At 36.9% G+C, this 27998-nt stretch overlaps 2 protein-coding genes across 3 annotated transcripts in view; one reads left to right on the top strand and one right to left on the bottom strand.

The window, feature by feature from the left end:
- Positions 1 to 3640, bottom strand: part of abcc4 (ATP-binding cassette, sub-family C (CFTR/MRP), member 4) — a 44659-nt gene extending 41019 nt beyond the window's left edge. Inside the window, exons 1-2 of the mRNA XM_048200333.1 lie at positions 3384 to 3640; positions 1980 to 2090 (exon numbers count right to left, since the gene is read on the bottom strand). Of these exons, the coding sequence (XP_048056290.1) occupies positions 1980 to 2090; positions 3384 to 3469 (197 nt within the window). The 5' untranslated portion in view covers positions 3470 to 3640. The remainder of the gene's footprint in view (positions 1 to 1979; positions 2091 to 3383) is intronic.
- An 838-nt stretch (positions 3641 to 4478) lies between these two features.
- On the top strand, positions 4479 to 26085 carry cldn10a (claudin 10a). Of its 2 annotated transcripts, XR_007186195.1 has the most exons (7): positions 4479 to 4796; positions 15792 to 16022; positions 22182 to 22343; positions 22449 to 22530; positions 22619 to 22723; positions 25277 to 25610; positions 25749 to 26085. XR_007186195.1 is itself a non-coding variant. In XM_048200332.1 (6 exons), exons 2-6 carry the CDS (start codon positions 15803 to 15805, stop codon positions 25419 to 25421), a joined length of 714 nt encoding a protein of 237 aa, XP_048056289.1. In that variant the 5' UTR covers positions 4479 to 4796; positions 15792 to 15802; the 3' UTR covers positions 25422 to 26085. The 2 variants fall into 2 exon arrangements, 1 of the variants encoding a protein (XP_048056289.1); XM_048200332.1 differs by having other exon boundaries at positions 25277 to 26085.
- The last annotated feature ends 1913 nt before the right edge of the window (positions 26086 to 27998 follow it).

Genomic DNA, 27998 nt, shown 5'->3' with positions numbered 1-27998 from the left:
TGTCTAATACAGGCTTCTAGTTGCTCAACTGTCTTAGGTCTTCTTTGTCGCATCTTCCTCTTTATGATGCGCCAAATGTTTTCTATGGGTGAAAGATCTGGACTGCAGGCTGGCCATTTCAGTACCCGGATCCTTCTTCTACGCAGCCATGATGTTGTAATTGATGCAGTATGTGGTCTGGCATTGTCATGTTGGAAAATGCAAGGTCTTCCCTGAAAGAGACGACGTCTGGATGGGAGCATATGTTGTTCTAGAACTTGGATATACCTTTCAGCATTGATGGTGCCTTTCCAGATGTGTAAGCTGCCCATGCCACACGCACTCATGCAACCCCATACCATCAGAGATGCAGTCTTCTGAACTGAGTGCTGATAACAACTTGGGTCCTCTTTAGTCCGGATGACATGGCGTCCCAGTTTTCCAAAAAGAACTTCAAATTTTGATTTTTTGGGTGAACTAACCCTTTAATGTAGTTAACAACTTTTTATTATCTGTTTGCAGTTGTAGCTACTTTTTCAAAAGAGTAGCTAAACTTCTGCTAAACTACTGTACATTATGAGTAGCCTGTAGCTTTAGTTTCAGAGTAGCTTCCTGAAAACTATAAAATAAAGTGGGCAGGAATACCAGAGAGACAGTTAACTTCACATCCTGCTCTCTGTACCCTCTGCCAAGAGTTCTGTCCTGTAATAGCAACAGTAGAACCTTCCAAATTATGTGCCCTTCTGTTGTGGCTCCACAGATTATCTGTGTTGCTTAAAGAGGAGCTATTATGCTTTTTCACTTTTTCAAATTTCTTTAGTGTGTAATGTTGCTTTTTGAGCATGAAAAAGGTCTGCTATTTTACAAAGCACAAAGTCACTCCAAAGGGAGTTATTCTCTTTATCAATCAGCACTGTTTCTGAACTCTCTGAAACACCTCGATTGTAGTCTTACGTTTTCTTCCAGGTTACATTATCCCTCATTTAAATAATTCCCACTAAGGCGTTTGCAAAATGAAGGCAGGGCGATACCTAGTTGGATTGCGTTAGATAATAGTACGTTAAAACTAGTGGTTATGGTAAGGGTCAGGACATTTCTGAAACAACACACTGGTCCAGCCGACCAATCAGAGAACATTGCGCTTTTCAGAAGGAGGGGCTTCATAGAGACAGGAAATAAACAGGGGTGCGTTTCACGAAGCCAACTATGGTCGCAAGTTCGGTCGTTACCAATTCAATTCAACAGAGCTTGCGACCATAGTTGGCTAACGATGCTTTTGGGAAACGTACTCCAGAGCGTTACTGATAGACTGGGAAGAGAGGTGCTGCAACAATGTAAAATATGTGAAAAATAAGGTGTTTTTTGAACATTCATGCATGAAAACCTGTTCTAGTAGACCCCAAAAACAAAATCAAGTCTTGTAACAGAGCATAATATAGCCTAGCCATAAATACTACACTTTGATGTGTAACTTGTCCCACACCATTTGTGTTACAAACATGAATGATCAACAAGTCATGTGGCATGAGAAAACAGGTTCTATTGCTTTTCTCTGGCATCTGACATTTTCACCTGGCCAAATAACCAAGACAACTTACAGCACACTTTACCTACAGTGACAGTACTTCTGGAGCAATCTGTCCCCTTGTGAATTTTGAAACTACAGTTTCCAGGGTTACCAGGACAGATCTTAATCCGCTGAGCCACACCACCAGGATCAACTGCCTCAGGTCCCATGTGTCCATCCACAACTCCTTCTAGGAATACTAAACCAGCCTAAACTCATCCTTTCATTTCAATATAATTAATTTGTGAATGACTTTTCACAAGGACTCGACATTGCATAATGCACTCAATGCACAAACAGTTGGAGCATCACCTTCCCAACACCTAATGGGAACCGCACCACCCCCTGTTCTCATATTTCACGATAAGTCTTCTGAGGGTTTGTATGGGAACAGCCTGTTGTTTAATCGGTTTATTCCCAGCGGCTCTCTCACCTCTGCAGTTCCTCCCCAAGTCTCTTGGACCCGTCCTCTGGAAGCACTTTAAACATGTCATCTTCTTCAAGTCTTCTCTTAGATCCGATACGGAAAAGAGGGTTCAGCCAGCTGATGTCAATTGAGAAGAGAAAAAAAGGATTTGGTAAACAGAATGCTTTAAAGGTGTGTGGCAAACGATGCTAAATTATTGATGATATGTCTCATGACAGTGAAAGCAGTAATTAAACAAAACCAACATACATGATGCAGGTACACAATCATTTTAAAATGACAGTAACAGATGCTCTCCTGTGTCAGCAAAGAGTGTTTCTGAGAGTGAAGTGTTTGAAAAAAGAAAAAAAAAAAAATACTCTAAACTGACTTTACAGCCAAACGGCTGGATTTGCATATGGGTCCATGGACATGACATTTTTCTTAAAATATTAAAATAACATTAAAATAACACAGAATAACATTATATATTAAAACGTGACTCTTACAGATAATTAAACCTGCCTTTAATTTCTAAATTAAAAGTCACTTCTAAATATTTTCTGATTAATGTTACAAATGCCTACTGTATTTTGTAACTGTTCTTAGATTACAAAAAGGGCAGAAAGTTATTATATATATATATATATATATATATATGTCCTTTATTATTTATTTCCTTTAAAAAAAATAGCAGTGAAGAAAATCTGCTTTGAAATATTATTTGAAAAACTTTTATCCAACAATTCAATGTCAGTGTGGTGTAAGCAACAAGCAGGTCAATTTCTGCCCTGTGAAATAAAAATGATTCCCATATCTAATATCTAATATTATCTAATATATTTATGACTCATACGTGTGTGTTTGGAAATTTAATCAAAGTGTAGCTGTGTACACTCACATTCTTAAAATGAAGAAAAGTTTACATATTGTAAAAGAAAAGTTTAAATTTTACCACTTAAAATTTTAGTCATTAATTATTTTATTTTTTTGTATAAAGTAATTATACACGTTTTTCAGAAATGCTTTGAACTAACATGAATACAAAGGTCATATTCCTAATAATTTTGTTATCATCACCGGCTCTCATTTATCATGATATGGCATTGCCGACACATTAAAGTTATAAATGTGAATAATGAAGAAGAAGAAGAAGAAGAAGAAGAAGAAGAAGAAAAAAAAATAAAATAAAAAATCTTTGGAAGGGAAAGAAGTGGTTGCTGAACAGTACGTTACCAGCTTTAATAAATAAGGTTGAACTAATAATGTCTTTAGTTTTAGACAATGTAACGTTACACATAAAGAAACAAACACCACAACGCTTAAATTCATTGGTGAAGGCTTTTAACTTCACGGGAGAAAACACACAAAAAAGCCTATAACTGATAATCTGCCACCCTCTTTCTCCAGTCTAGATTCGTAAACACTTACCAGAAAAATATCTGTGAGAAGAGATTAGCCGTTGCGGAAGGGTTGCTTTTCGCATCTTTGTTTATTGGCTCCATATCGACCGCCATCCTCCCTGAAGTTCAGCCGGACACTGGCTCTCCACGCATAACCTGCTATCAGAGCGAGACATTAACCTTATAAACTGTTGTGTAACTTTCTAACACGCACATGTCGGTAACTACAGGCTGAGGTAAACCCTTCATTTCCTACTGTGAGCGCTGAGTAAGCCCCGCCTCTGACTGAGCAGCTGAGTCACTCTGATTGGCTCTCCGAGGACTAATAGGCAAGGCGTTTTACATATTTCACTCTTACTGATCAAACCTACTTAAGACAAGATTACAAATCCTACTATGGTGAAGACCTATCTCATGAATAATAATTAGAGAATACATACGTTGCTTGGTAACCCTCACTGAGTGTCGTTTCAAGTGAACTAATTAATATTCATGTTCTCCCCGCTCAACAGCCCACTTATTTACTATATTCGACTTTGCAACCAATCAGACCAACTGGGCGAACGTCATGTAATTAATATTTATAACTCAAACATTTACCGTAGTAGTAGGTTTTCTAGATTTGGATAGAATTTGAGATCAAGATTAAACGAACTCAGGGTGAAACCGCAGAAAAATTGTTGTTAGGTGGAATTGGTGAAGGATACAACTTTATGTTTATTTGTCTTTTAAGCAAATTTGGGCGCCCATTCAGATACATGAGAGAGCAGAAGATTGTGTTATTGTGCTTCGTATGTACTGGATGAGGAGGCTTCTTCTCTACCATCTGTTCTTTATTAGCTCTGCATACACAACCCACTCATGCAGTGTGCTGGAAGCAATCATCTTTAATTAGAGTGTCTAAACAGAGGAAAACAAAAAGTTACACAAAACTAATCTTTTATTTATTTATTTATTTATTTATTAACATATGGAATGTTCCAAAATGAAAATCATTTACTCATCCTCATGTTATTCCAAACCCATATGACTTTTTTCTTTGTGTGAAACACAAATGGATACATTTTGAATAATGTACTGGTTGTTCTTTCATACATAATAAAAGTATAACTTACAATTTCATCTGATTTGTGTGCTATATTCAAATTCTAAGATAACGAACACAAAAATTATTCTGTAAAATAAAAAGATTCACTTGTGAAGCAGTTCATTAAAAAACGATTTGTCCACCAATGAAAAGTACATTGTAATCCAATCATATCATTTTCATTCCTTTTTGAGAAACACACTGTATGTACGTTCATTCTCTCTCTTCCTCTCTCTCTCTCTCTGTCTCTTTCTGTCTCTCTTTCTTGGATTTCCGATATAGATAAAGCACTGAAAGAACAGAAGATGAGAGACCCACAATGAGACAGAGCAGCTGGCCATTACACTGATAAAGGTAATGCTGACAGACACAGACCCACACACACACACATACACACACGTGAGAAGGGAGGCCCTTAGCCTATCTGTAGCCTCCAAGACAAAGTATATAATCTGCAAGGAGGAGCTAGAACTGAATCATTGACTTCTATGCCATATTCTGTAATGCAAAAAAAAACATGAGTCATTATTACTTTGCTAAACATCTTAAACTTGAACTCTACACCAAAGTCCAAGCTCCAGTAAGGGATTACATATTTCTGGTGGAAAAATGCATGACTCAGAAAAAACAATAAAAGATGGATCAACAGCATTCCGGTTATAATAGAGTCTGGTAAATTTCTTCATTCTGGGATTTTATTTATTTATTTATTTTGGTAACCAAATGTTCATTCCAATGTTTGAAAAAACAGCAAGCTTGTGGATTCTCTCGTTCTCACAGGCAAAATGTTTTATTGTGGGTGACATGAAAATTATAACCATAATTTGTATTATAAATAGTGCTGTCAAACAAATAAAAAAAGTTTATTAATAACACATTTTTCTGTAATTAATAAGGGTGTAACAATACATCGTGTCACAATATGTCGCAATACAAAAATGCAACAATAAGTATCGTGGATAGTGACAATATGTATTGTATATAGTTCACCCAAAATGAAAATTACTGTGTGAGTTTTAGTGTCAGTACTCCATTGAACTACTATATATAATGTTGAATATAATGAATAATAATGCAATGGGGGAATATTTGTGGGTCCTGATAACGCCAAATGTCTTGTGTTAACAGTAAAAAGTGGACTACATTATTTTAAATATATCTAGTCAATGACAAGAGTGCAAGCATATTCATATTTTTCTGTATTTTCAGCTTCAGAATCATGAATATTTTTATTTTGGTATCAACTTTGTCCTGTGCATTGGGTTACCAGGTCCAAGCCTATTAATTTCCACCCCCAATCTAATACCAAATTTAGCATTTTAATCAACAGTTCGTTTTTTGTTAAACTTTTTACCATATTTCTTGAAGTATGGCAATAATATCGTATCATGAGTTCAGTATCATGATATGTATTGAATTGTGACATTAGGGTATCATTACATTCCAAATAATTAACCACACCTAACATTAAAGTTTTTAATATATTTTTATATTTTATATACTCCAAATTTATGTAGAAGCAACATAAAGACACACTCAAAAAAAATGAACTTTCACTGTTGTTAGTTTCACTCAAACCACCCTTGTTCACATTACTTAAAAAACTCATGTAACTACATGAACGTAATTTAACTGCGTTGTTTCTACTAACATAGAGTATTGTCAGCTTTACTTAGTAAGTGTTTGTTCAGTCAACCTAACATTGCTGTGTGAAACGCACATATTATGTTGACATAACTAACTGTGCAGTGGATCCGTAGTTCCCAGCATGCTTTGCAAGGGACTGCATTAGGAGAGTAAAATTAGGGATTAAAGTGTTATTTTATGTGTTTTTCAGTAAAGGGAAAGATGTTGTTAGTTTATGTTAGTGTTTAATGTTCAGTTATGTTGGACATTTAGAGTAGTTTCTGTAATGTTTTTGAATTTTGTGGTTACCATCATGCAGAAGAGTGTCGCCTGTGTTTAGGCTGTGCGCACTCATACACGTGTGTTTATTCCTGCTCTCAATTCAATTGAGTTTGTTCAATTAGTTATTTTTGGAGTGCATTTTGATATGTTGTATCCTTTTTATTTAAATGATTTTTCCCCCCAAAAAATGTGTTCACCTTATGTAATCAACATAACATTAAGTAAACTGCACATATAAATATTATGTAACAGTGACATTCAAATGATCTGTATTTACTCAAAGAAATTTTGTCAGCTTTACTTGAATTTCTTTTGTTCATACAACTAAATAGTTTTTTGTACAAATTACTCAATATTGTTGCGTGGAACCACTTGACACTTATTTTTTAAGTAAATCCAACAATTCATTTTTTTGAGTGCAGTATATTTTAAATATTTGATCTGAGGTAGGAAATATCCAGAATCAAAGCAGTTATCAAACACTTCACAGTCTTCACTCCATAATTTAGATTAAAATACAGATTCATTTTATTAAAGCTACAAAACTTATTCAGTTAAGAGCAGTGAGTGATTTTCTTTTTATTTTGTTCTTTGATTAACATTAAAGTGTTAGTTCACCCAAAAATGAAGTTTCCATCATTACTCACCCTCATGTAAGTTTCCATCAAGTACTCACCCTCATGTAAGATCTTCATTCATCTTCGGAACACAAATTAAGAGATTTTTGATGAAATCTGTGAGCTTTCTGAACCACTCATAGGCAGCAACGTCTCTGCACCTTTCAAGGCCCAGAAAGGTAGTAAAGACATCGTTAAAATAGTCAATGTGACTGCAGTGGTTCAACCTTAAAGGTGCCCTAGAACCAGTTTTTACAAGATGTAATATAAGTCTAAGGTGTCCCCTGAATGTGTCTGTGAAGTTTCAGCCCAAAATACCCCATAGATTTTTTTTAATAAATTTTTTTAACTGCCTATTTTGGGGCATAATTAACTATGCACCGATTCAGCGTGCGGCCCCTTTAAATCATGCACTCCCTGCCCCCAGCTCTCAACTATAATACAGTGTATTTACAAAGTTCACACAGCTAATATAACCCTCAAATGGATCTTTACAAGATGTTCGTCATGCATACTGCATGCATGCGTCGGATCATGTGAGTATAGTATTTATTTGGATGTTTACATTTGATTCTGAATGAGTTTGATAGTGCTCCGTGGCTAACGGGCTAAAGCTAACATTACACACTCTTGGAGAGATTTATAAAGAATGAAGTTGTGTTTATGAATTATACAGACTGCAAGTGTTTAAAAATGAAAATAGCGACGGCTCTTGTCTCCATGAATACAGTAAGAAACGATGGTACCACATTTAACAGTACATTAGCAAAATGCTAACGAAACATTTAGAAAGACAATTCACAAATATCACTAAAAATATAATGTAATCATGGATCATGTCAGTTATTATCGCTCCATCGGCCATTTTTCGCTATTGTTCTTGCTTGCTTACCTAGTCTGTTGATTCAGCTGTGCACAGATCCAGACGTCCTGCCCTTGTGTAATGCCTTGAACATGGGCTGGCATATGCAAATATTAGGGGCGTACATATTAATGATCCCGACTGTTACGTAACAGTCTGTGATAGTTGAGATTCGCCTGTTCTTCTGAAGTCTTTTAAACAAATGAGATTTATATAAGAAGGAGGAAGCAATGGAGTTTGAAACTCAGTGTATGTCTTTTCCATGTACTGAACTCTTGTTATTCAACTATGCCAAGGTAGATTCAATTTTTGATTCTAGGGCACCTTTAATGTTATGAAGCGACGAGAATAATTTTTGTGTGCAAAAACAAAACAAAAATAACGACTTTATTCAACAATTTCTTTTCTTCTCTGTCAGTCTCCTATGATGCTGACATAGTTAACAGTGCAGCGCTTCCGGGTTCTACGTCAGGATGCCGACTCATTATTGGCTGATGCTGTTCACATGAACACCACGACACATGCTTGTGATGCTGATGCAGGAGCTATGACGTTGCTGCCGATGTGTGGTTCAGAAACCTCTCAGATTTCATCACAAATATCTTAATTTGTGTTCTGAAGATGAACAAAGGTCTTATGGGTTTGGAACGTCATGAGGGTGAGTAATTAATGACAGAAATTTCATTTCTGAGTGAACTAACCCTTTAGGCGGACTGTAGCAGGTTTATTGGGCTGCTGTCACTTTAAGACCTGCCCCATTGACTACATCCTATTTTCTCACAACTCTCTATGTTCATTTAAGACTTTATTTAACTCATTGAAGACTGTGCTTATGAGGATACTCGACAAAATGGGCATTTTGGCATAATTTTGTGTGTTTTTGTCCGTTGAAGCTCGAAAGAGAACTCGATGAGGCCAAATCGGCTTTCTGTGTGTGCGCACGAGTCGTGTGTGTCTGTCACACAGACAGGAGATTCACAGACAGCGTGCCAGTACCACACTGCGTTCTCTTTTTTGTCTTGTTATTATGCTAAATGGTTTAAAATCATATGATGAATCATATAATGTAACGATAGCTAAAGGATGACAGAAAAAAATGGATGCTGCATTAATTGCGTTAAATATTTTTAAACTAAACAAAAAATTAAATAATCGCATGCGTTAATGCATTAATTTTGACAGCACTGATTATAAAACAAATTCCTGCCTTTTCACCTAGCTACTTTATCGCTGTGCAGCACTGAAAGTGACCAACTATTAACCTTAGCTCTGTTTGAGCATCGCAAATTTTATTCTTCAAGGTTATGAAAAATATCATTTAAATTTGTGTGGTGTAAATACAGTAAGTGGTGCATTGCACAGCAGGTACAGTCATGTTCAGTCAACTTTTTTGGGAATGCTATCATGAAGTCATTCTGATTAACTGTTCTGGCATTTTTCATGTGTAAATCTTAGTTAACTTCAGGGTGCTCTGTTTGACATGCAAATATAAACTAGTTGTGTGTGATTGATTTGAGTCTTTCACATTTTTCTAAGAAGTCATAGTATTAGGTCATGATGATGTGAGGTTTGTGACCTTTAAGCTTCCTGAAGATGAATAACTGCATAACCTCGCTCAGCATGCTTCCATCTACCCCATCTGAATTATTCTGAAATCATAAAAGTACCACCTTCTCCTTTTTATATGGCAAGATTAATTTCACACATGTAATTTACAACAATATAATTGCACATTGGAGGTGATCCATGTGTTTAATCTGATTTAGAACAGGGATCTCCTCGAGGGAATCTATGTGGTTGCTATGACAGCAGAAATTTTGTTTGACGTTCTCGCTGACCTTGTATCACTCAGCAACAGCTCACCTGAAAAACAATTACAGGCTGTTTTGAGTCATCCATCCCCACAGGCGTAAGAGAGAATGTCTCTCTAACATGTTCAGTTGAAAAATAAGTTGTTTGTAATTTTGTATTTTATTTAGTTGCTTTTGTTGTCATAGACCACTGATCTACACTCACCGGCCACTTTATTAGGTACACCTGTTCAACTGCTAATTAACACAAATATCTAATGAGTAAATGACATGGCAGCAACTCAATGCATTTAGGCATGTAGATGACAAGATGGCCTGCTGAAGTTCAAACTGAGCATCAGAATGGGGAAGAAAGGTCATTTAATGAGTTTGAATGTGGCATGTTTGTTGGTGCCAGACGGGCTGAGTATTTCAGAAACTGCTGATCTACTGGGATTTTCACACACAACCATCTCTAGGGTTTACAGAAAAAGAGAAAATATCCAGTGAGCGGCTGCCTTGTTGATGCCAGAGGTCAGAGGAGAATGACCAGATTGGTTCAAGCTGATAGAAAGGCCACTCGTTACAACCAAGGTCTGCAGAAGAACATCTCTGAACACACAACACTTTGAACCTTGAAGCTGATGAACTACAGCAGCAGAAGACACACGGGTGCCATTCCTGTCAGCTAAGAACAGGAAACTGAGGCTACAATTCACACCGGCTCACCAATATTGGACAATAGAAGATTGGAATAACATTGCCTGGTCTGATGAGTCTCAATTTCTGCTGCGACATTCAGATGGTAGAGTCTGAATTTGGTGTAAATAACATGAAACCATGGATCCATCCAGCCTTGTATCAATGGTTCAGGCTGCTGCTGGTGTAATGGTATGTTGGATATTTTCTTGGCACACTTTGGGCCCCTTAGTACCAACTGAACATCGTTTAAACTCCACAGCCTACCTGAGAATTGTTGCTGTCCATCCCTTTATGATCACATTGTACCATCTGATGGCTACTTCCAGCAGCATAACATGTCATAAAGCTCATATCATCTCAAACTGGTTTCTTGAACATGATGGTGAGTTAACTATACTCAAATGGTCTCCACAGTCACCAGATCTGAATCCATTAGATCACCTTTGGGATGTGATGAAACGGGAGATTTGCATCATGAATGTGCAGCTGACAAATCTGCAGCAACTGCGTGATACTATTATGTCAATATGGACCAAAATCTCTGAGGAATGTTTCCAGCACCTTGTTGAATCTATGCCATGAAGAATTAAGGCAGTTCTGAAGGCAACATGGTACTAGCAAAGTATACCTAATAAATTGGTTGTAAGTGTATAGTATATTTTATTATGTTCTTCCCTTTTTCTTTTTTTTTATTATTATACAAATGTGGCCTTAAAATAATAAAACCGATCTAAGGTAAAACATAGACACTTCACGTTCACCTGTTTAAAACCTTTTGAAACAGTTATGATGGAAATAAGCCTCATTTACTGAAACCACATGACTTTTCACAGTTTCTTCAGAACTTGTAAATCTAGTTTGGTTATTTTTGTAGAATATTTATTTTGTAATGGTTTTTGTTACATTCCTGAGATAATGTTTTGTTGACCTAATTAGTTATTAAATGAAATGATAAATGTAACTGATACTACCTTCAAACATTACATAATTGTAATTTATGTGTTCTTGGCTGAGCCGAGCAGCTGTTGACTGAAGAAGCCTCACTGTTTTGGTCAGGTCAGGTTATGTTTTGTAACTCCCTCTGGGGGACTGAGGGAAACCATTAACAGGATCTGAGGCTGAAAACAGGCAGGAAGACCCATTTGACCTCTGCTAACTGGAGCCTCCTGGTTACACAAACATGCTCTCCAACTCACACATACAAACACATTTACCATTTAAATATTCTTGCCAAATAGCCCTTTTTTTTTTATCAAACAGCAGTAAAACACCAGTGACATTTTAGTAAAGTGAAGATCTGTTATTTTAAGCTCAAGGTGTAGTTTTCACACAGGAAGCATGACTGAAATTCTAGACAGTGTGGATATTTTACATGGACTCCCTCCTACGAGTTTTGAGGCACTCTTTTTATGTGCATTATAAAAACATAATTGCAGGACCAATGCAAAAACATGAATAGCAACAAAATATAAAACTGATGCTTATATAACAATAATTTTTGATTCTCAAATCAAAGAGGATTTACTCAAATTCTTACAGTACCTCTAGATGGCAACAAAACCGCAACCTCAAACTTGGTTGTTGTAGTTAAACCAAAACCATAAAAAACATTTTTGATAATAAACAAACTGAAATAAAATAAAATATAAGAAAAAAAAACCTTTTTCATTTAATTGAACTTGATGAACTAAAATTAAAACTGAAATAAAATGAATGAAAAACTAATAAAAATGACAAACTCTTATTACTAGAACTTTCAAATTAAAATTAAAATTAAAATATAAAAAAAAGGTGTTAACTAACAATACATTGAAAAGTTACCATAGTTTAAAAAACTGTAATAATGAGTTGATACATATATGATACAAACACAAACCAACACATTTTCACCTATGAAGGTTATCCCATTTCTTCAGGAATTTAGATCTTGGTGGTTTTTATAACCAGAGGCTACGCAATGTTGTGGCATCTTAGAAAACTCATTGATTTTTACTGTGAGTGACGAAGCATCTGAAATGTTAACCATTCCAAGATGGCGGAAGTGTTGACGTGTCTGGAGTGGTTGAATTTGGCATCTACTGTACGTATACATATCTATGGCTCCAAACTTGTAAGACTTTTTAATGAAATCTGAGAGATTTCTGTCCCCCAATTGACAGTCTATGAAACTACCACTTTGACGCCTCAAAAGAGTTAATAAATGGATCGTAAAATTAATTCATACGAATTAAAGGATTAGTTCACTTTGAAATGAAAATTAGCCCAAGCTTTATCCACCCTAGGTGTATATGACTTTCTTCTTTCTGATGAACATAATTGCAGAAATATTAATAAATATCCGGACGCATCTGACCTTTATAATAGCAGTGATAGTGATCAATGAGTATGAGCTGAAGATAGTGCTTCCATCCATCATAAATATGTGCTCCACACGGCTCCGGGGGGTTAATAAAGGCCTTCTGAAGCAAAGTGATGCATTTGTGTGTAAAAAATATCCATATTTAAAGAAGTTATGAAGTCAAATATCGAGCTTCCATCAGACTGCCTTCTGTATTGAAGTTACGAAGAATGTGTAAACTGGCGTCACGTCTGTTACACTTTTCCATAAGTTGAAGATGGAATTGGACATAAAGTAAGCTTTGTGATCTGCAAGAGTTTTACACTTTGTGCATACGTTGAATATGGAAGGTGGCTTGTGATATTGATATTTTACTTCATAACTTGTTAAATATGGATTTGTTTTTACACAGACGCATCGCTTCGATTCAGAAGGCCTTTATTAACCCCCCGGAGCCGTGTGGAGTATGTTTATGATGAATGGATGTGGATGGAGACACTTTCTTCAACTCATACTCAGTGATCCTGTTCACTGCCATTATAAAGGTCGGATGCGTCAGAATATTTATTAAAATTTCTGCAATTGTGTTCATCAGAAAGAAGAAAGGATGGCTTGAGGGTGAGTAAAGCTTGGTCTAATTCTCATTATAAAGTGAAGTAATCCTTTAAGCGGTTTAGTCCAAATTCTGAAGAGATTTGTTCACTTTATATGAGGAACACTAATTAATTTAGGCTTTTATTCATGGGGGTACCAATTATATATATATTTTTTTGTGTGCGTGTATGTGTGTGTGTGTGTGTGGGGGGGGGGTGTTATTGGTCTTTATTTGAAAGAATTAAATAATTATTGGATTAAAAGTGAATAAAGAAAAAGAAAGAAGAACAGGTAAGTAATTAATTTAAACTATTTGCAAATAATATTGTGGCGACCAGTGCGGGCGAGAGCCGTGAGGGAACGGCGCGAGGCCGGTGGCGCGAGTGATAATTAGCTTCACCTGGGAGGCGCACCGGCCTTAAGTCTCTCACGGAGGAGCTCCGGGAGCATAAAAGGAGGAGCGACGACAGTGAAGGACGAGAGAGGACCAGGCCTGGACTTTATTTTATGTTTTATTATGTTTGTGTGGCCGGCAGACGTCCGCGAGGGTCTGCCGGCATTACTTTCGTTTTGTTCTTTGTTTATTTTGGAATTAAAGTTTTGTTGAATGTTCGCCGGTTCCCGCCTCCTTCTTCCCGTACATACGAACTGTGTTACATTGGTGCCGAAACCCGGGAGGAAGGAGGGACATGCTGTCGGAGAGCCCTCGCTGCTGAGGGGGATCACGGTGCTGCGGAGTTCGGGCAGCGCGGGAGTGTGAAGACCGCGAGAGACTGCCCGAGGCTGTGGTACTGGAGCCTTGTGAAAGGTGGGACGGAGACCCGGATGCCGTGCTCCTGGGACGAGGTGGGGTGGCTGCCGTCCTGGAGGGAGTGGAGGAGTCGCCGCCGTCCGCCATGGGCCGGAACCTGCTGCCGTCCGCCATGAAGGGGAGGAGCAGGAGACCGGACTCGCTGCTGGCTGCCCTCAACTGGAGGAGCCATCGCCGGCCACCAGGAGGCGGTGGAGGATCGGGCCGTCCACTGAGCGTCCAGTGCCACCGCATGGCACCGCGAGGAAGAGCCTCTCGGCAGGCTGAGGACCGAGCGGCAGTGTGTCTGGGAACCGGACCCAGATTTTTTTTTTTGCTTTTTCCTCTCTCCCCTCTCTCGTTCTGTCGCTCCCCTTGCTTCCGTCTCCTTTCTCTCGTCTCGTCTGTCCCTACCCCCAGGTGCTGCGGCCGCCGAGACAGGCCCCCGGGGGGGGAGTAAGCGCAGTCGCGGGAGTACACCCCGGCCTGCGAAGGGCGATGGGGGTATGTGGCGACCAGGGCGGGCGAGAGCCGTGAGGGAATGGCGCGAGGCCGGTGGCGCGAGTGATAATTAGCCTCACCTGGGAGGCGCACCGGGAGCATAAAAGGAGGAGCGACGACAGTGAAGGACAAGAGCGGACCAGGACTTTATTTTATGTTTTATTATGTTTGTGTGGCTGGCAGACGTCCGCAAGGGTCTGCCGGCATTACTTTCGTTTTGTTCTTTGTTTATTTTGGAATTAAAGTTTTGTTGAATGTTCGTTATCAAAATTATTCCAGTTATTCCGCATAGATCCGCGGACACAACTAATTTTTCTGTATTATGCGGACCAGACAAGTAATTTGGCAAATATCACTTTTTAAAAAAAGACCAAGCTTCTTGTCCCCCTCAATGTCTATGGTGGTTATGGCCCTGATTCACATATAAAAATTCATCACTGCACACATCTGTTATGGTAAACAGAAGCTCATGTTTGACATGCGAGAACCAACGAGGTTCATTCTCATGTTACGCAGCACGTTTGAGCTTCCGCAAGAACCAATGAGGTTTATTCTTGTGTGTCAAAGCATGTACGGTTGAGCTTGTTTATGTTCACTGATCAATATGTGAATAAAAGCCTAAATCTGTTCATCATATAAAGCGATCATGTCTCTTCAGAAAATTTGGACTAAACTGCTTTATGAACTTGTCAGATTTCATTAAATATACCTACATTTGTGTCCCAAAGATGAACGAAAGTCTTATGGGTATGGAACGACATGAGGGTGAGTAAATGATGACAGAATTTTCATTTTTGGGTGAACTATCCCTTTAATATAAAATAACACTGGTCCAAATGAATCCTATATGCAAAATGCTTTAAAGATCTATCTCGAACATCAGACCCTTATCTGAACACTTTTCCCCAATATCCGCTGGAAGCATTGGCTTTTCAGGCCCTTCCAATAACACTCATCTTTAATGTACTCACCTCTTGACCTCCAGCATCTTTGCAGACTCGCTTAAAATGATTCTTGCAGAGTGATGTTTGGGTGGGTGTGTGCATGCGAGCATGTGTGGTGTTGTGGGTAGTAAATGTGAAAACAAAAGGCTATTGGTCAGCTGTTGAAAAGGTTAGTAGCCAGAGCCCTCCCTGCTGAATATAAAGCAGCTTTGGGGGGAAGACCCATCAACAAACCGTTCAGTCCAGACTCAGAACCCCTTACGAATGTACTGATTCCTGCTTCTTTGCATTTAACTTTAATAGAACGTTGGGAAATGGGGAATATGGCAACAGAGATCATTGCCTTCCTTCTCACTATATCTGGATGGATTCTGATCTCCTCCACGCTCCCAACTGACTACTGGAAAGTGTCATCGGTGGATGGGACAGTCATCACCACAGCAACCTTTTGGTCCAATCTCTGGAAGACATGTGTTACGGATTCAACCGGAGTCTCCAACTGCAAGGACTTTCCTTCTATGCTCGCACTGGATGGTACTTTATTACTTGCTTTTAAACATTTATTGACTTTTTACTTCTTGTCTGAATGAATGGTCTGAATGTTTGTGAGAATCGCCGATCATTTCCTTCCTCGAGAGTGCAGATGTCTAATTGTTCGGAAAAAGAGTAGCATGGTGTTGGATTGCCCTAATGCTGTTTTGGCAGAAGCTTCCACAACACAATCAAACCGAAGCCAATCCGATCACTTGACCATTTAAACAGGGAGTTTATTGTGTTATAGTTGTGCTTAATGCATTTAACATGATTCTGACACCGGTTTAAGAATTCAATAATTTTAGCTCTGTGGAGGTAAAAAGAGATACAAAATGATCAGACTTGTCTCAAACTCTATTTCTGACTCACTACTTCAGTTACAACCTGCAGGAATGCACAGTATTATCCCAAGGCAAGTAGAAAAATAGTGTTTATAATAACCACACATTAGAATAATTATGCCTGGATGGCACAGCTACAAACAGGAGGGAACACACAGAGAGCTTGTTCCCTCAGGCTGCCGTGCAAAAGCAGGTGGTTAAATGGTTATGTATTTGAATGTTTTTAATGCATAATTGGCATGTTTGAGGCACTGCGTATTTGTGACGTGACCTCTTTGACAGCTAACTAGAGAGTTTAACGAAAGATGCTACATGTGTTGAGAGATTGCCATGCCTTTCCTATAAAAGGACATTGCACATTAGCACATTGCTATGTGGTTGCTAAGGTGTATGGCCCATTTTCAATGTACAGAACATCAATGGGAGTGAAATGGGAGTAATAGTGACATAACCAGTGTTGGGGGTAATGCATTACAAGTAACTGGAGTTACATAATCAGATTACTTTTAAGATTACTTTACTAGTTACTTAGTAGATAAGTAACTAGTAAAGTAATGGATTACTTTGAAATTTACAACAAAATATCTGAGTTATTTTTTTAAATAAGTAATGCAAATTACTTTGTTTTCCCATTTATTGACTGACACCTCTCCTGTCCCCATGTTGAGAGAAATCAGGAGTAAGTGTAGAGGTGTGAACATGATGCTTATTGTAGTTTTAGACTAAATGTTAAAATCCTAAATCTCACTTGCACAAAAACAACAACAGTAAAAATGCAATCTCAGGATACTACACAAACCTGCAATAATTAAATATTAAATTTAAACAAATTAAATTAAAGTTTTTATTGCTGAGTGTTGAACTTTCTTCTCTTGCATCCTATTCTTAAAGGTCCCGTTCTTCGTGATCCCATGTTTCAAACTTTAGTTAGTGTGTAATGTTGTTGTTAGAGTATAAATAAAATCTGTAAAATTTTAAAGCTCAAAGTTCAATGCCAAGCGAGATATTTTATTTAACAGAAGTCGCCTACATCGAACGGCCAGTTTGGACTACATCCCTCTACTTCCTTCTTTAATGACGTCACTGAAAACAGTTTTTTGACTAACCTCCGCCCACAGGAATACACAAGAGTTGCGTTTGTAGAGTGTGTTTGTCACCATGTCGTCGAAACGCTGTTATTTTCATCCCGCAGTCCAATCACCGGGTCTGATTCCGGCTCAAATTGATAGGGTAAAATTAAAGACATGTTTACAATAACACTGAGCGCGTGCATCTCCACGTTATGGTAAGAGGCGTGACCTTTCCGGGCAAGGAGCGCTAAGCTGCTGTCGAATCACAACACAGGAACCGCTGGCACAATCAGAACTCGTTACGTATTTCTGAAGGAGGGACTTCATAGAACAAGGAAGTCATCAGCCCATTTTTATGACAGTGGAAACAGCGGTATACAGATAAGTAAATTATGTGAAAAATACTGTGTTTTTTTACACGCGAAACATGAACACGTTATACTGCACACTATAAACACAATCAAAGCTTCAAAAAACCACGAAAAACGGGACCTTTAAATGGCAACACAGCTGAAAGGTTTGAGCTGCGCCCTCTATTGTACAGGCGTGAATTTGCATTTCCTTCAGCCTGAGGCTTATTCATTTCACTTTTGGTGTGAAAGAGCCTTTACTGTACATTTGCCAAAAATAGAACCTTTTTGTTGTTATTAAAAAAAACAAACAAGCAAGCCCAGCCCAGGTGAGAAAAAGTAACGCAAAAGTAATGTAACATTACTTTTCATAAAACGTAACCAGGTAACGCAATTAGTTACTTTTTAATGGAGTAACGCAATATTGTAATGCATTACTTTTAAATGTGACTTTCCCCAACACTGATTAGAACATATAGATGAGGTGTTGTAAGATGAAGTTGCAAGAATGACACCATGTTTTGCCATGTATGCCATTATATTTATTATAAAGTTTATGAATTTATGATTGTCTTGGAGTTCACTGTATAATTATAGTGATTTTATCATTTTTAGCTTTTATTGCAGATTTTCTCTGTAAAGAAGGAATTCCACCCCCGTTTACGTCACTCAGGCCTATACTCGAAAAAAAAAAAACTTGAAGTTCGTGAGGATTTGGAAGAGTATTTTTGGCACAGAAATACTCTGTCATGTCCAACTCATGTTTTCGAAACTTTTGGCCATGTTTAGCATGAGAATCCAACTCTTTAACAGTGTAAATAAGTCAGAATGCATGAAATAGCATTATACCCCCCTTTAAAATAATTAATAATGATTATTATTAAAGGAATAGTTCACCCAAAAATGAAAATTATCCCATAATTTACTCATCCTCAAGCCATCCTAGGTGTATATGACTTTCTTCTTTCAGCTGAACACAATCAGAGTTATATTTATTAAATAATATCCTGGCTCTTCGCAGCTTTATAAAGCTCCAAAAAGTACATCCATTCATCATAAAAGTAATCCATACAACTCTAGTAGGTTAATAAATGCCTTCTGAAGTGAAGCGATGGGTTTTTGTAAGAAAAGTATCCATATTTAAAACTGAATGCTCAGAAATGCAGTACAGACACATACAAGACTTTTGTCTGGCTATCATCAGATCAAGCTCAATTTAAAATTGAACATTGGTCTGGGGAGTCTGTATGTATTTTCTACTGCACAAGAGGTGTGATCAACGAGCATTATTCATGCAATTGGATAGTCCTTCAACCAATCAGATCAACGATCCGGGTGACATACTTTGCAGAGCGACGCGAAAACTCCAGACAGGTTTAGTTTGTATTGGTTTGTAGCATTGATCAGCGGTTTGCAGAAGCAGCAATGGCATCGAGCGATTTTTGCAGGTTGTGCAAAAAAAAAAACATGAAAGTGAGTGGTATTTACACCCACTCGAGCGATTTGTTTGCTAAACTAAAGAAGTCATTCAGCATCGTCAAAAGGTTAAAAGGAAATGGATTGATGGTCATGCTTGCCGTCGCTTCTCTATCGTCATCGTGTTATACCCGCCAATAGCGAGCAAGGTGGATAAGCCAGTCTGTGATTGGTTCCCGCAAAAGTGTAACAGAAGGAGTAGAAATGAATGTACAGGTTTCCAGACTGAGTTGCCGGGCGAAATCAAATCGCCGGCAGATCAGGCTGGGTTTACCCAGTCTAACAAGACTTAGCAATGACTTACTGAGGGGCTGTTTATACGACACCATTTTCAACTAAAAAAGGAAAACTTTATGCGTTTTGGCTGTTAATTTACACGAAAATGGAAAATGGCCATTTTCAAAAAGTTTCAAAAACTTTTGAAAACGGGTTTCAAAGTACAAGTTTTTGAAAACGGTCTCCATGTAAACAACAAAAATGCGAATCTGTAGAAACGATGTCACGCATACGTATTACATGTTCAGTCTATAGTGTTTCATCTCCATCTAATGGCCTCACAGCAGAATACAGCATTTTTAGTCATTCTCAGATTCGTATGAATGGGGATCGTTTTGACAATGGTGTCGTCTGTACGCGGATAACTCAAAGGAAAAACTTCTTTGTTTTAAGCATATCGTTGTCATGTGAATGTACTCTGAATAGACCAGGCTTTTATAGGGTGAGCCAACAAGGTAATTGAGACACAGCTGAAAGCAATGAGTGCTGATGAGTCCAGGCAATGGATTATGGGGAATGAAGTCTGTAAGAGAATGACAATAGTCTGTTGATGGAGTGCCCCCTGGTGGCTCTCAAGGGCACTCCAGCTGGTGATCGTGACAGTACGCAAGTACAAGTTCCAGAGGTGACCTGACATATGACATAGCTCCTTCTCTTAAATCGAAATCCTTAGAATCTCACCAGAAGAAGTAGGTCATCTGGGTACTTTTTGCCAACTCTTGTATGAGTACCCTGAATTCAGACATACTTCTTTTGTCACATACTGTTTTTCACCCACTATAGACCACTTTGGAGCAGACGTCACAATTACATCACTTGCAGCTGCGCGCGCATAGTGGTTGCAGAAAAATAGCGGTAGCAATTGAAGGAAAATGTGCAAAATCCACAGAATAAGAGAAAAATGTTTTGTTGTGCCTCTGGATGTTGGAATCGGAATGCAAAAAATATAGTCTTCATTTTTAAAGAAAACCATCGTTGAAAACGTCCTTTGAAGATAAACAGAGACGTTTCACAGACTTGACTGATGACACCTGCAAGGACTTTTAAAGCAGGAATTTGATGTAAACAGTAAGTCTACATAATTCACATATGCAGTTCAGAGGACATACATACATAGCAGTTACACGGCATGAAATAATTATAATTAAAATAATTTAAACCTATAATATTTTACATAGATAACTTTTAAACATAATAATTTTTATTTCACAATTCTACTTTTTTTTCTTGCATTTGCGTGTTTATTACTCCCAGTTCGGACTTTATAACTTGCAATTGTGAGTTTATTTCACAATTCTGAGGGGGAAAAAGTCAGAATTGCGGGATAAATTGCAATTCAGAAAAGACAGAATAACGAGTATATCTCACAATTCTGTTTTTCTTTGTAAGAAATGTGAGATGTAAACTCAGATTTGCGAGAAATAAAAGTCAGAATTGTGAGATATAAACTCGAAATTAACTTTTTTTATTCTTTTATTTCGTGGCTTCCATAGACTTCTACTGCTCAACTGTCATTTTCTGCAACCAGCTAGGCTCCGCCCACAAAAAACGTCATCGCTGTTTGCAAACACCAAATTGGTCTATATAGTAGGGAAGTATAAGATTTTGGATGCAGCCTTAGACTTCTAATTTGTGACTGGCGTTTTGTTTTGCTCTATCCTCTGCGTTAGGGTTTTCGTCAATTGTCACCTAAGCTTACGCTACGCCTACATCATACCACGCTGGGTCAGAGGTCACCCTGACTGACTCGGGCACTATTCAATGCAATTACAAAGTTGGGAAGAGCCAGGATATTATTTAATATAACTCTGATTGTGTTCGGCTGAAAGAAGATGGCATGAGGGTGAGTAAATTATAGGATAATTTACTCATCTTTGGGTGAATTACTCCTATAATAATCTAATAATTATTTTTAATTATTAATAATTAAATTAATTGTATTTATTTTATTTTTAAGTACAATGGAAATTCAAAGCGCTTTGCATGAAAAAAAAAGATTTAAAGATAATCATGAAATAATTAGAACAGGTGAAATAAAATGAACAAAAACAAAAACTAATTTGTATTAAAACCAAATAAGCATAAGTAAATAATTGTTATTATCATATTTAAATTATACAGTCAAACCAAAAATTATTCAGACAATTTTTTACATATTTTTTACTAGTGGACGCAGGACACTACAGTTCATTTATGTAAGTGAGGATAGCAAAATGAAGTAAACTGTGACATTATAGCCAAAAAATTTTCATACAGACTACCAGTAAAATTGATAAAAATTTGGAACCAAAAATTATTCAGACACTTTGACCTGACTATCTGACATAAGATTTTTTCTGACACAGTTTAACTCTGAGATCTTGTCATATTTTATTACCATTTTTTTTAAACTATAGTGAATAAACTGTATTAATGAATTAAATGTTCAAGGTGTCTGAATAAATTTTGGTTTGACTGTACATTAACAATAACTGTAACCTATAATTTTTTGTGTGTTGGCACCAGTGAAAATGTTATAGAGCAAGCAGAAATCTGATCTACTGGTCCAACCAGGCAAACAGAAAAAAACCTTCCTGTTCATCCTAGTGATCGTATAATAAATCTTTCCCTGGAATATATATCGCTTCTGCTTTCCTGTTTCTGCAGCTTATATCCAGGTGTGTCGTGGACTGATGATCTCAGCTGTGTGCCTGGGATTTTTTGGAGCTATCCTGGCGCTAGTGGGCATGAAGTGTACTAAAATAGGGGGATCAGAGACCACCAAAGCTAGGATCACCTGTCTATGTGGACTACACTTTATTCTCAGTGGTAAATGTCACTTATAGGTTATGGTTTCTTCTTTTCTAAAGCATTTGCAATTCCCACTTTTCAGAATGAGAGTATCCTGTAACTATACACCTCTCCTCTCTGCAGGAATCTGCTCTATGACCGCCTGTTCTCTCTACGCACATCGGATAACATCAGAGTTTTTTGACCCCTTATTTGTGAAACAGAAGTAAGCAATAGAATCCCATCGTAACATTTTTCTTGTATGCATCCCATCGCCTGTTACCAGCGCCAGTATTTTGCCTGTTTGGATTTAGGTTTGAACTTGGGGCGGCCCTGTTCATTGGCTGGGCAGGATCTGTTCTGAGCATTCTTGGAGGATTTATCTTTTGCTTTTCCATGACAGAGGGATTCAGCATCAGGTCTGATTCTTAGTTTGTCCACTTACATACTGTGTTACTTGTTTTAAAGGGGTCCTAGAATTGTTTATTTAAATTTATATATATATATACTTTTTTTTTTTTTTTTTTTTTAACCCTCCTATTGCATGCAGGTCCGTTTTGACCTGGAAGAGATTTATATATATAAAAATCCATAGTTTTTAGTACTAAGATGAAATTTTGTAAGTGTGTTAAGATGGTCAAAATACACACCATTTATTTTTTCTGATTTAAAAAAAAAAAAAAATTAACAAACAATGTTAGAGTAATAACCATTTAAACTAAATGGTTATACCTGATCCTGGTCCGTTTTGACCTGAAAGCGAACTATTAGTTAGATTTGTCTCAAATTTCCTCTGTAAAATACTTTTAGGCTCTTTCCGACACTCTCGCACACATCTTTTCCTTCCTGCTGCATTTTGATTATAAACATGCTCGCTCATGCACACACAATTTTGAAATTAAAATCATATAACAAACAAATTAATGTCTTAATGTGTTTGTAGAGCAAAAGTTCATAGATCAAACTGTCTAAATTTGAAAACGGAAAGAGGATTTGGAAAAGAAAAAGTCCACATTTCAATCTGCTACCACCAACTGATGAACTATTGCAGCATAAAAAGGAGATTCAAGCTGTTTATCATCTTTTTTTCAATGAAAGTAAAAGTTTATTCAAGTAAAATGAATATATTTTGTTTGAAAACCTTTCAGAGTAAAATTGATGTTGTTTTGTTAGAAAAAAGAATAAGTAGGTTTCATAAATTTAGAATGTTTTGAGCTGTCATGAGTTATAATTATCAAATTAATTAAATTAATTGAAGTCAATGGAGTTCATACTGGTAATTCTCATATTATATGCTCTTATAAATATCATCTAATGATATATTCAAATAAAATTTCTCATAAATATACTGATCAAATGTATCTGTTCTTGCATCACACTGTTTTTTCCTGTAGGTCTTGAAAAATTTTAAATTTCAAAGAATTTCTCTTTTTTTTAAATAAATAAGGGGTAAATGAAGTAATAGTAAAAAAAAAAAAAAAAAAACTGTAAAACTTTTGTACATTAACGAGAAGATACTGATTAGATACAATATGGCTTTAGTTAAAATATGTTATGATTATAATATGTTTAAGTTCTAACTCCAAACAGACCCTGGAATGCAAAAGGTGTACGTTTTTTTTATGCATTAGGAGGGTTAAAAAGGTCATTTAATATGGAATTTTCATTAACAAATGCTCCTTGAAATGTGGCCCATCCATTCACTGTAATTTTTAGTAGGATATTTTAAAAATATTCTTAACCACCAGAAGAACTAACAAGAGTTTAAATTGTCAAATTGTTTCTTAAAGGCACAATGCAGAAAATAAATAAATACATTTATTTAAAGGAACAATATGTAAGATTTTTATTTTAAAATATCCCAAAACCACTTGCACAGTGTTATATATTTCGTTCAGTTGTGTACTTTCATTAACCTAAATGTTTCCAAGAATTTGTAAATTCTGAGAAATTCACAATTTTAAATAGTGCCCGTCCCTTGTCACCTGACAATGATGTAATATCTGCGTTATCAGTGTGGCGTTTTCGAGATGGCGAGAGCTTTGCGACAAATTGACAGAGATGCCGCTCATGCACTTTATTAAACAGATAAGCAAATGTAGCTACATAAGACAAATCAATGTTATATAGCTCAACACGATGAAATGTTAAAATATAATCAGTATGATATTCTAATGTTAATCTATCTTACAGCCAACAAACTAATACATAGAATAACATTACAACTTTCAACACACTCAAATGGAACGTCAGACCAAATGAAACAGCGCTGCGTTACCTCACAATTTTAATTCGTCAAATAAACTGACCTGTGTGAGTAGTATTTCAGCATTTGCGAGTATTTCGGTAGAATGAAATGTCCTCATTCCTTTATATCCCCCGGGACTCGCGTGTGGCACCCATATCTGTCTCTAATTAGCAATCGCGCCCGCGATTCTCGGCCACGCCCTGCTTCATACCACAGTCAAAATGCAATCAACAGTTTCCGAAGAAACCGAAGATGGTTGTGCACTGTCCATTTGCACAACTGTCCGCTCGTGATTATGCACATCAAAATACACCAAATAAGCCAACACTCCCTCAAAGAAAGCCAATACTAATATTTTGGGTGGTGTAAAAACATGAATGCATTCACTCATCCATAAACATTATTTCCCCATAAACATTATTAGATCCATCGGCATGACGACAAGTTCCATGATTCACTCACTGCGTCATCCATAGTTCACTCATGGAGCTCATTCACTGCGTCATCAATCCACGCCTTTGTTTTGAAGGGACCCCTAGGGGCCACAAAATACAGATTGTGACTTTAAAATAAATTATATTATTATTTTAAAATAAATTTTATGTAATTATATTGAAATTTTTTAGTAATTATATTTCTATGTAGCTTTATATATATATATATATATATATATATATATATATATATATTAGTTTTGATCTAATGGCTTGAAATCATTCTCCAGGGAATACTCCTACAATGGTGCCACATCTTTCATATCAACACGAACCAAGATCACAAAGATGGGCAAGAACCCGGAGACTCCTCAGAAAGATCCACCAGACCAGAGCTTCACTGGCAGGAAGTTTGGGAGGAATGCGTATGTTTGATTTCAGCATCCTCAGTACAGCTGGAAATGATAACAAGTGAAGGCCGACAAGTATACACTGTGTAAAGTCAACTATCAAACAAACCCTTGAATGGAGAACCTGAAATCATAAGGCTGCTTTCATCCTTTGAGGCAAGAAGACTGCACAGAGGCAAATGTCATCTATTATAAATATATATCCTATATATGGGTAAATCCAGATATTTTTCTTTTTCAGGGGCTATTTTGATGAGATACTAAACAATAAATTGAGACCTTTTTCAGTTTCAATCCATTTATTACCCATAAGAAACCTCAAGAAAGTTTGACATTGTGATACAATTGCCAGATTTCTTCACTTGGGACTTTGAACTAAGTCAGGTGAACTGATGACAGAGAAGACGGGGAGAACAGCTGCGCTCCACCGACCACAGGAACATGCTGTCTCAGTTCGGAAATTGCGCTGGTCCTGAAGTCTCTCTTCACCTCCTGATCAGTGGAAACTCTAGACTCTGACCCCAGTTTTTAGAGCTTTCAAGTGACTGGAGCTTCCGTGGGCTGCTGCAGGTTGGCAGAGTCTTCTTGCTCTGTCAGATTCTTCCTTAAACAAGTGTTCAGTGTCTCTGTGCTTTTTGTAAGAAGGTTTTAAAGTATTTCATGACATAATAAAGGACATAATCGTGTAATTGTCTTGGACTGTGCTTGACATAAATACTGAAATTACTGTTTTAAAATTTGAAATAAATACACTACTGTTCAAAAGTTTGGGGTCTGTAGGATTTTTTTTTTTTAAATTGATCAAAAGTGACAGTAAAGACATGAACAAGATATTTCTTTCAAATAAATGCTGTTCTTTTTACCGTTGATAAATGTTTCTTGAGCAGCAATTCGGCATATCGCAATGATTTCTGAAGGATCATGTGACACTGAAGACTGGAGTAATGATGCTGAAAATACAGCTTTGATCACAGGAATAAATTACATTTTAAAATATATTGAAATAGAAAACAGATCTTTTAAATTATAATATATCAATAGTAATGTTTTTACTGTATTTTTTTTTTTTTTTTAAGCAAATAAATGCAGTTTTTGTGAGCATAAGATACTTTTTTCAAAAACATTTCAAAAATCTTACCAATACCATTTGAATAATATAACTGATTTTGGATGAATCTCCCAAATGTTACCTCAAAATCGAAAGGAATAGTAATAATAATAAAGATTTGTTCAAATATCATGCAAACACCGCTAATAAACAACTTGTACAGACCAATGACCTTCATTAGGAGTGATTGAGTGCAATATTGGCCACCAGAGGGCATCATGGTCTTGTTTTACCTAACAAGAAAGGACATCTCTGACTGGCCCTTCCATTGAAGATAATGTATAATGTAAGGGATAATGTAATGTAAGATAATGTAAGGTGAAGCGCCGTTTCTAAAGAGTCATTCAGATAATGACTGAGGCTCTTCCAGCAAACAAAGGTATAATTCAACATCCCAGTCTTTGCTTCATTAGTTAAAACCATGAAGAAAGCACTGATCTTTATATTCTCAGAAGGTCCCTTACATTTTCCAGGAGATAGAACAAGCAAGTCCCCTCTAAACCTGATCAAAGCTCAGAATGCAACATCAAACGCCAGAATCTGGGACAGTATATTACCCCACACACACACACACACGAAAACACTGTTAATTAAGTCTATTGAAGACATGCGCACACACACACTTTTATGAAATTAATAATGTTATGAACCCTGAGGCTATTTTTTTGGAAATATAAAGGCCCTTTTGAAAACGCCCCTGAATGGCACCTATAAACAGATCATCTAACCTACACACCCCTTTGTGAAAAAGAAGTGCACTTAATTGTATTGAACATGCACTTGTAGTGTAGTATATATATTTTTTTTAAAAACTGTATTTGCATATAATACCTATTAACGAAATAAAAGGCAACTTAAAGGGTTAGTTCACCCAAAAATGAAAATTAAGTAATTTATTACTCACCCTCATGTCGTTCCACACTAGTAAGACCTTCGTTCATCTTCGGAGCACAAATGAAGATATTTTTGATGAAATCCGATGGCACAGTGAGGCTTCCATTGCCAGCAAGACCATTTCCTTTTTCAATGCCAAGAAAGCTAAAGACATATTTAAAACAGTTCATGTGAGTACAGTGGTTCAACCTTAATATTATAAAGCAACGAGAATACTTTTGTGCGCCAAAAAACAAAATTATGACTTTTCAACAATATAGTTAATTTGTCATACCATACAATCCACTATTAAAATTTTGTTTAATTATTCCAGCTGCTGTATAAGGCAAAAAATGACCAGTCACTGCAGCAACCTCACATGCCATATAGCCTACTAGCTAATTTTTTTTTCTAATACCTTTGAAATTAATGTTATCCTTAATGATCATCATATATAATACCTAATGAAAATGTTATTAAAAGTGCCATAGAATGGAAAATTGAATTTACCTTGGCATAGTTGAATAACAAGAGTTTAGTACATGGAAATGACATACAGTGAGTTTTAAACACCGTTGTTTCCTCCTTCTTGTGTAAATCTCATTTGTTTAAAAGACCTCC

Source organism: Megalobrama amblycephala, linkage group LG8 (assembly GCF_018812025.1).
Source record: "Megalobrama amblycephala isolate DHTTF-2021 linkage group LG8, ASM1881202v1, whole genome shotgun sequence".
NCBI classification, from domain to species: Eukaryota; Metazoa; Chordata; class Actinopteri; order Cypriniformes; family Xenocyprididae; genus Megalobrama; species Megalobrama amblycephala.
Note: the sequence above shows the minus strand (reverse complement) of the source record. Positions and strands in the feature narration are given on the sequence as shown.

Coding starts and splice junctions, on each gene's coding strand:
- cldn10a (XM_048200332.1), top strand. CDS start 15,803: ATGGGGAATATGGCAACAGAGATCATTGCCTTCCTTCTCACTATATCT. Junction 16,023..22,181: donor TTCTATGCTCGCACTGGATG/GTACTTTATTAC, acceptor CTGTTTCTGCAG/CTTATATCCAGGTGTGTCGT. Junction 22,724..25,276: donor ACAGAGGGATTCAGCATCAG/GTCTGATTCTTA, acceptor ATCATTCTCCAG/GGAATACTCCTACAATGGTG.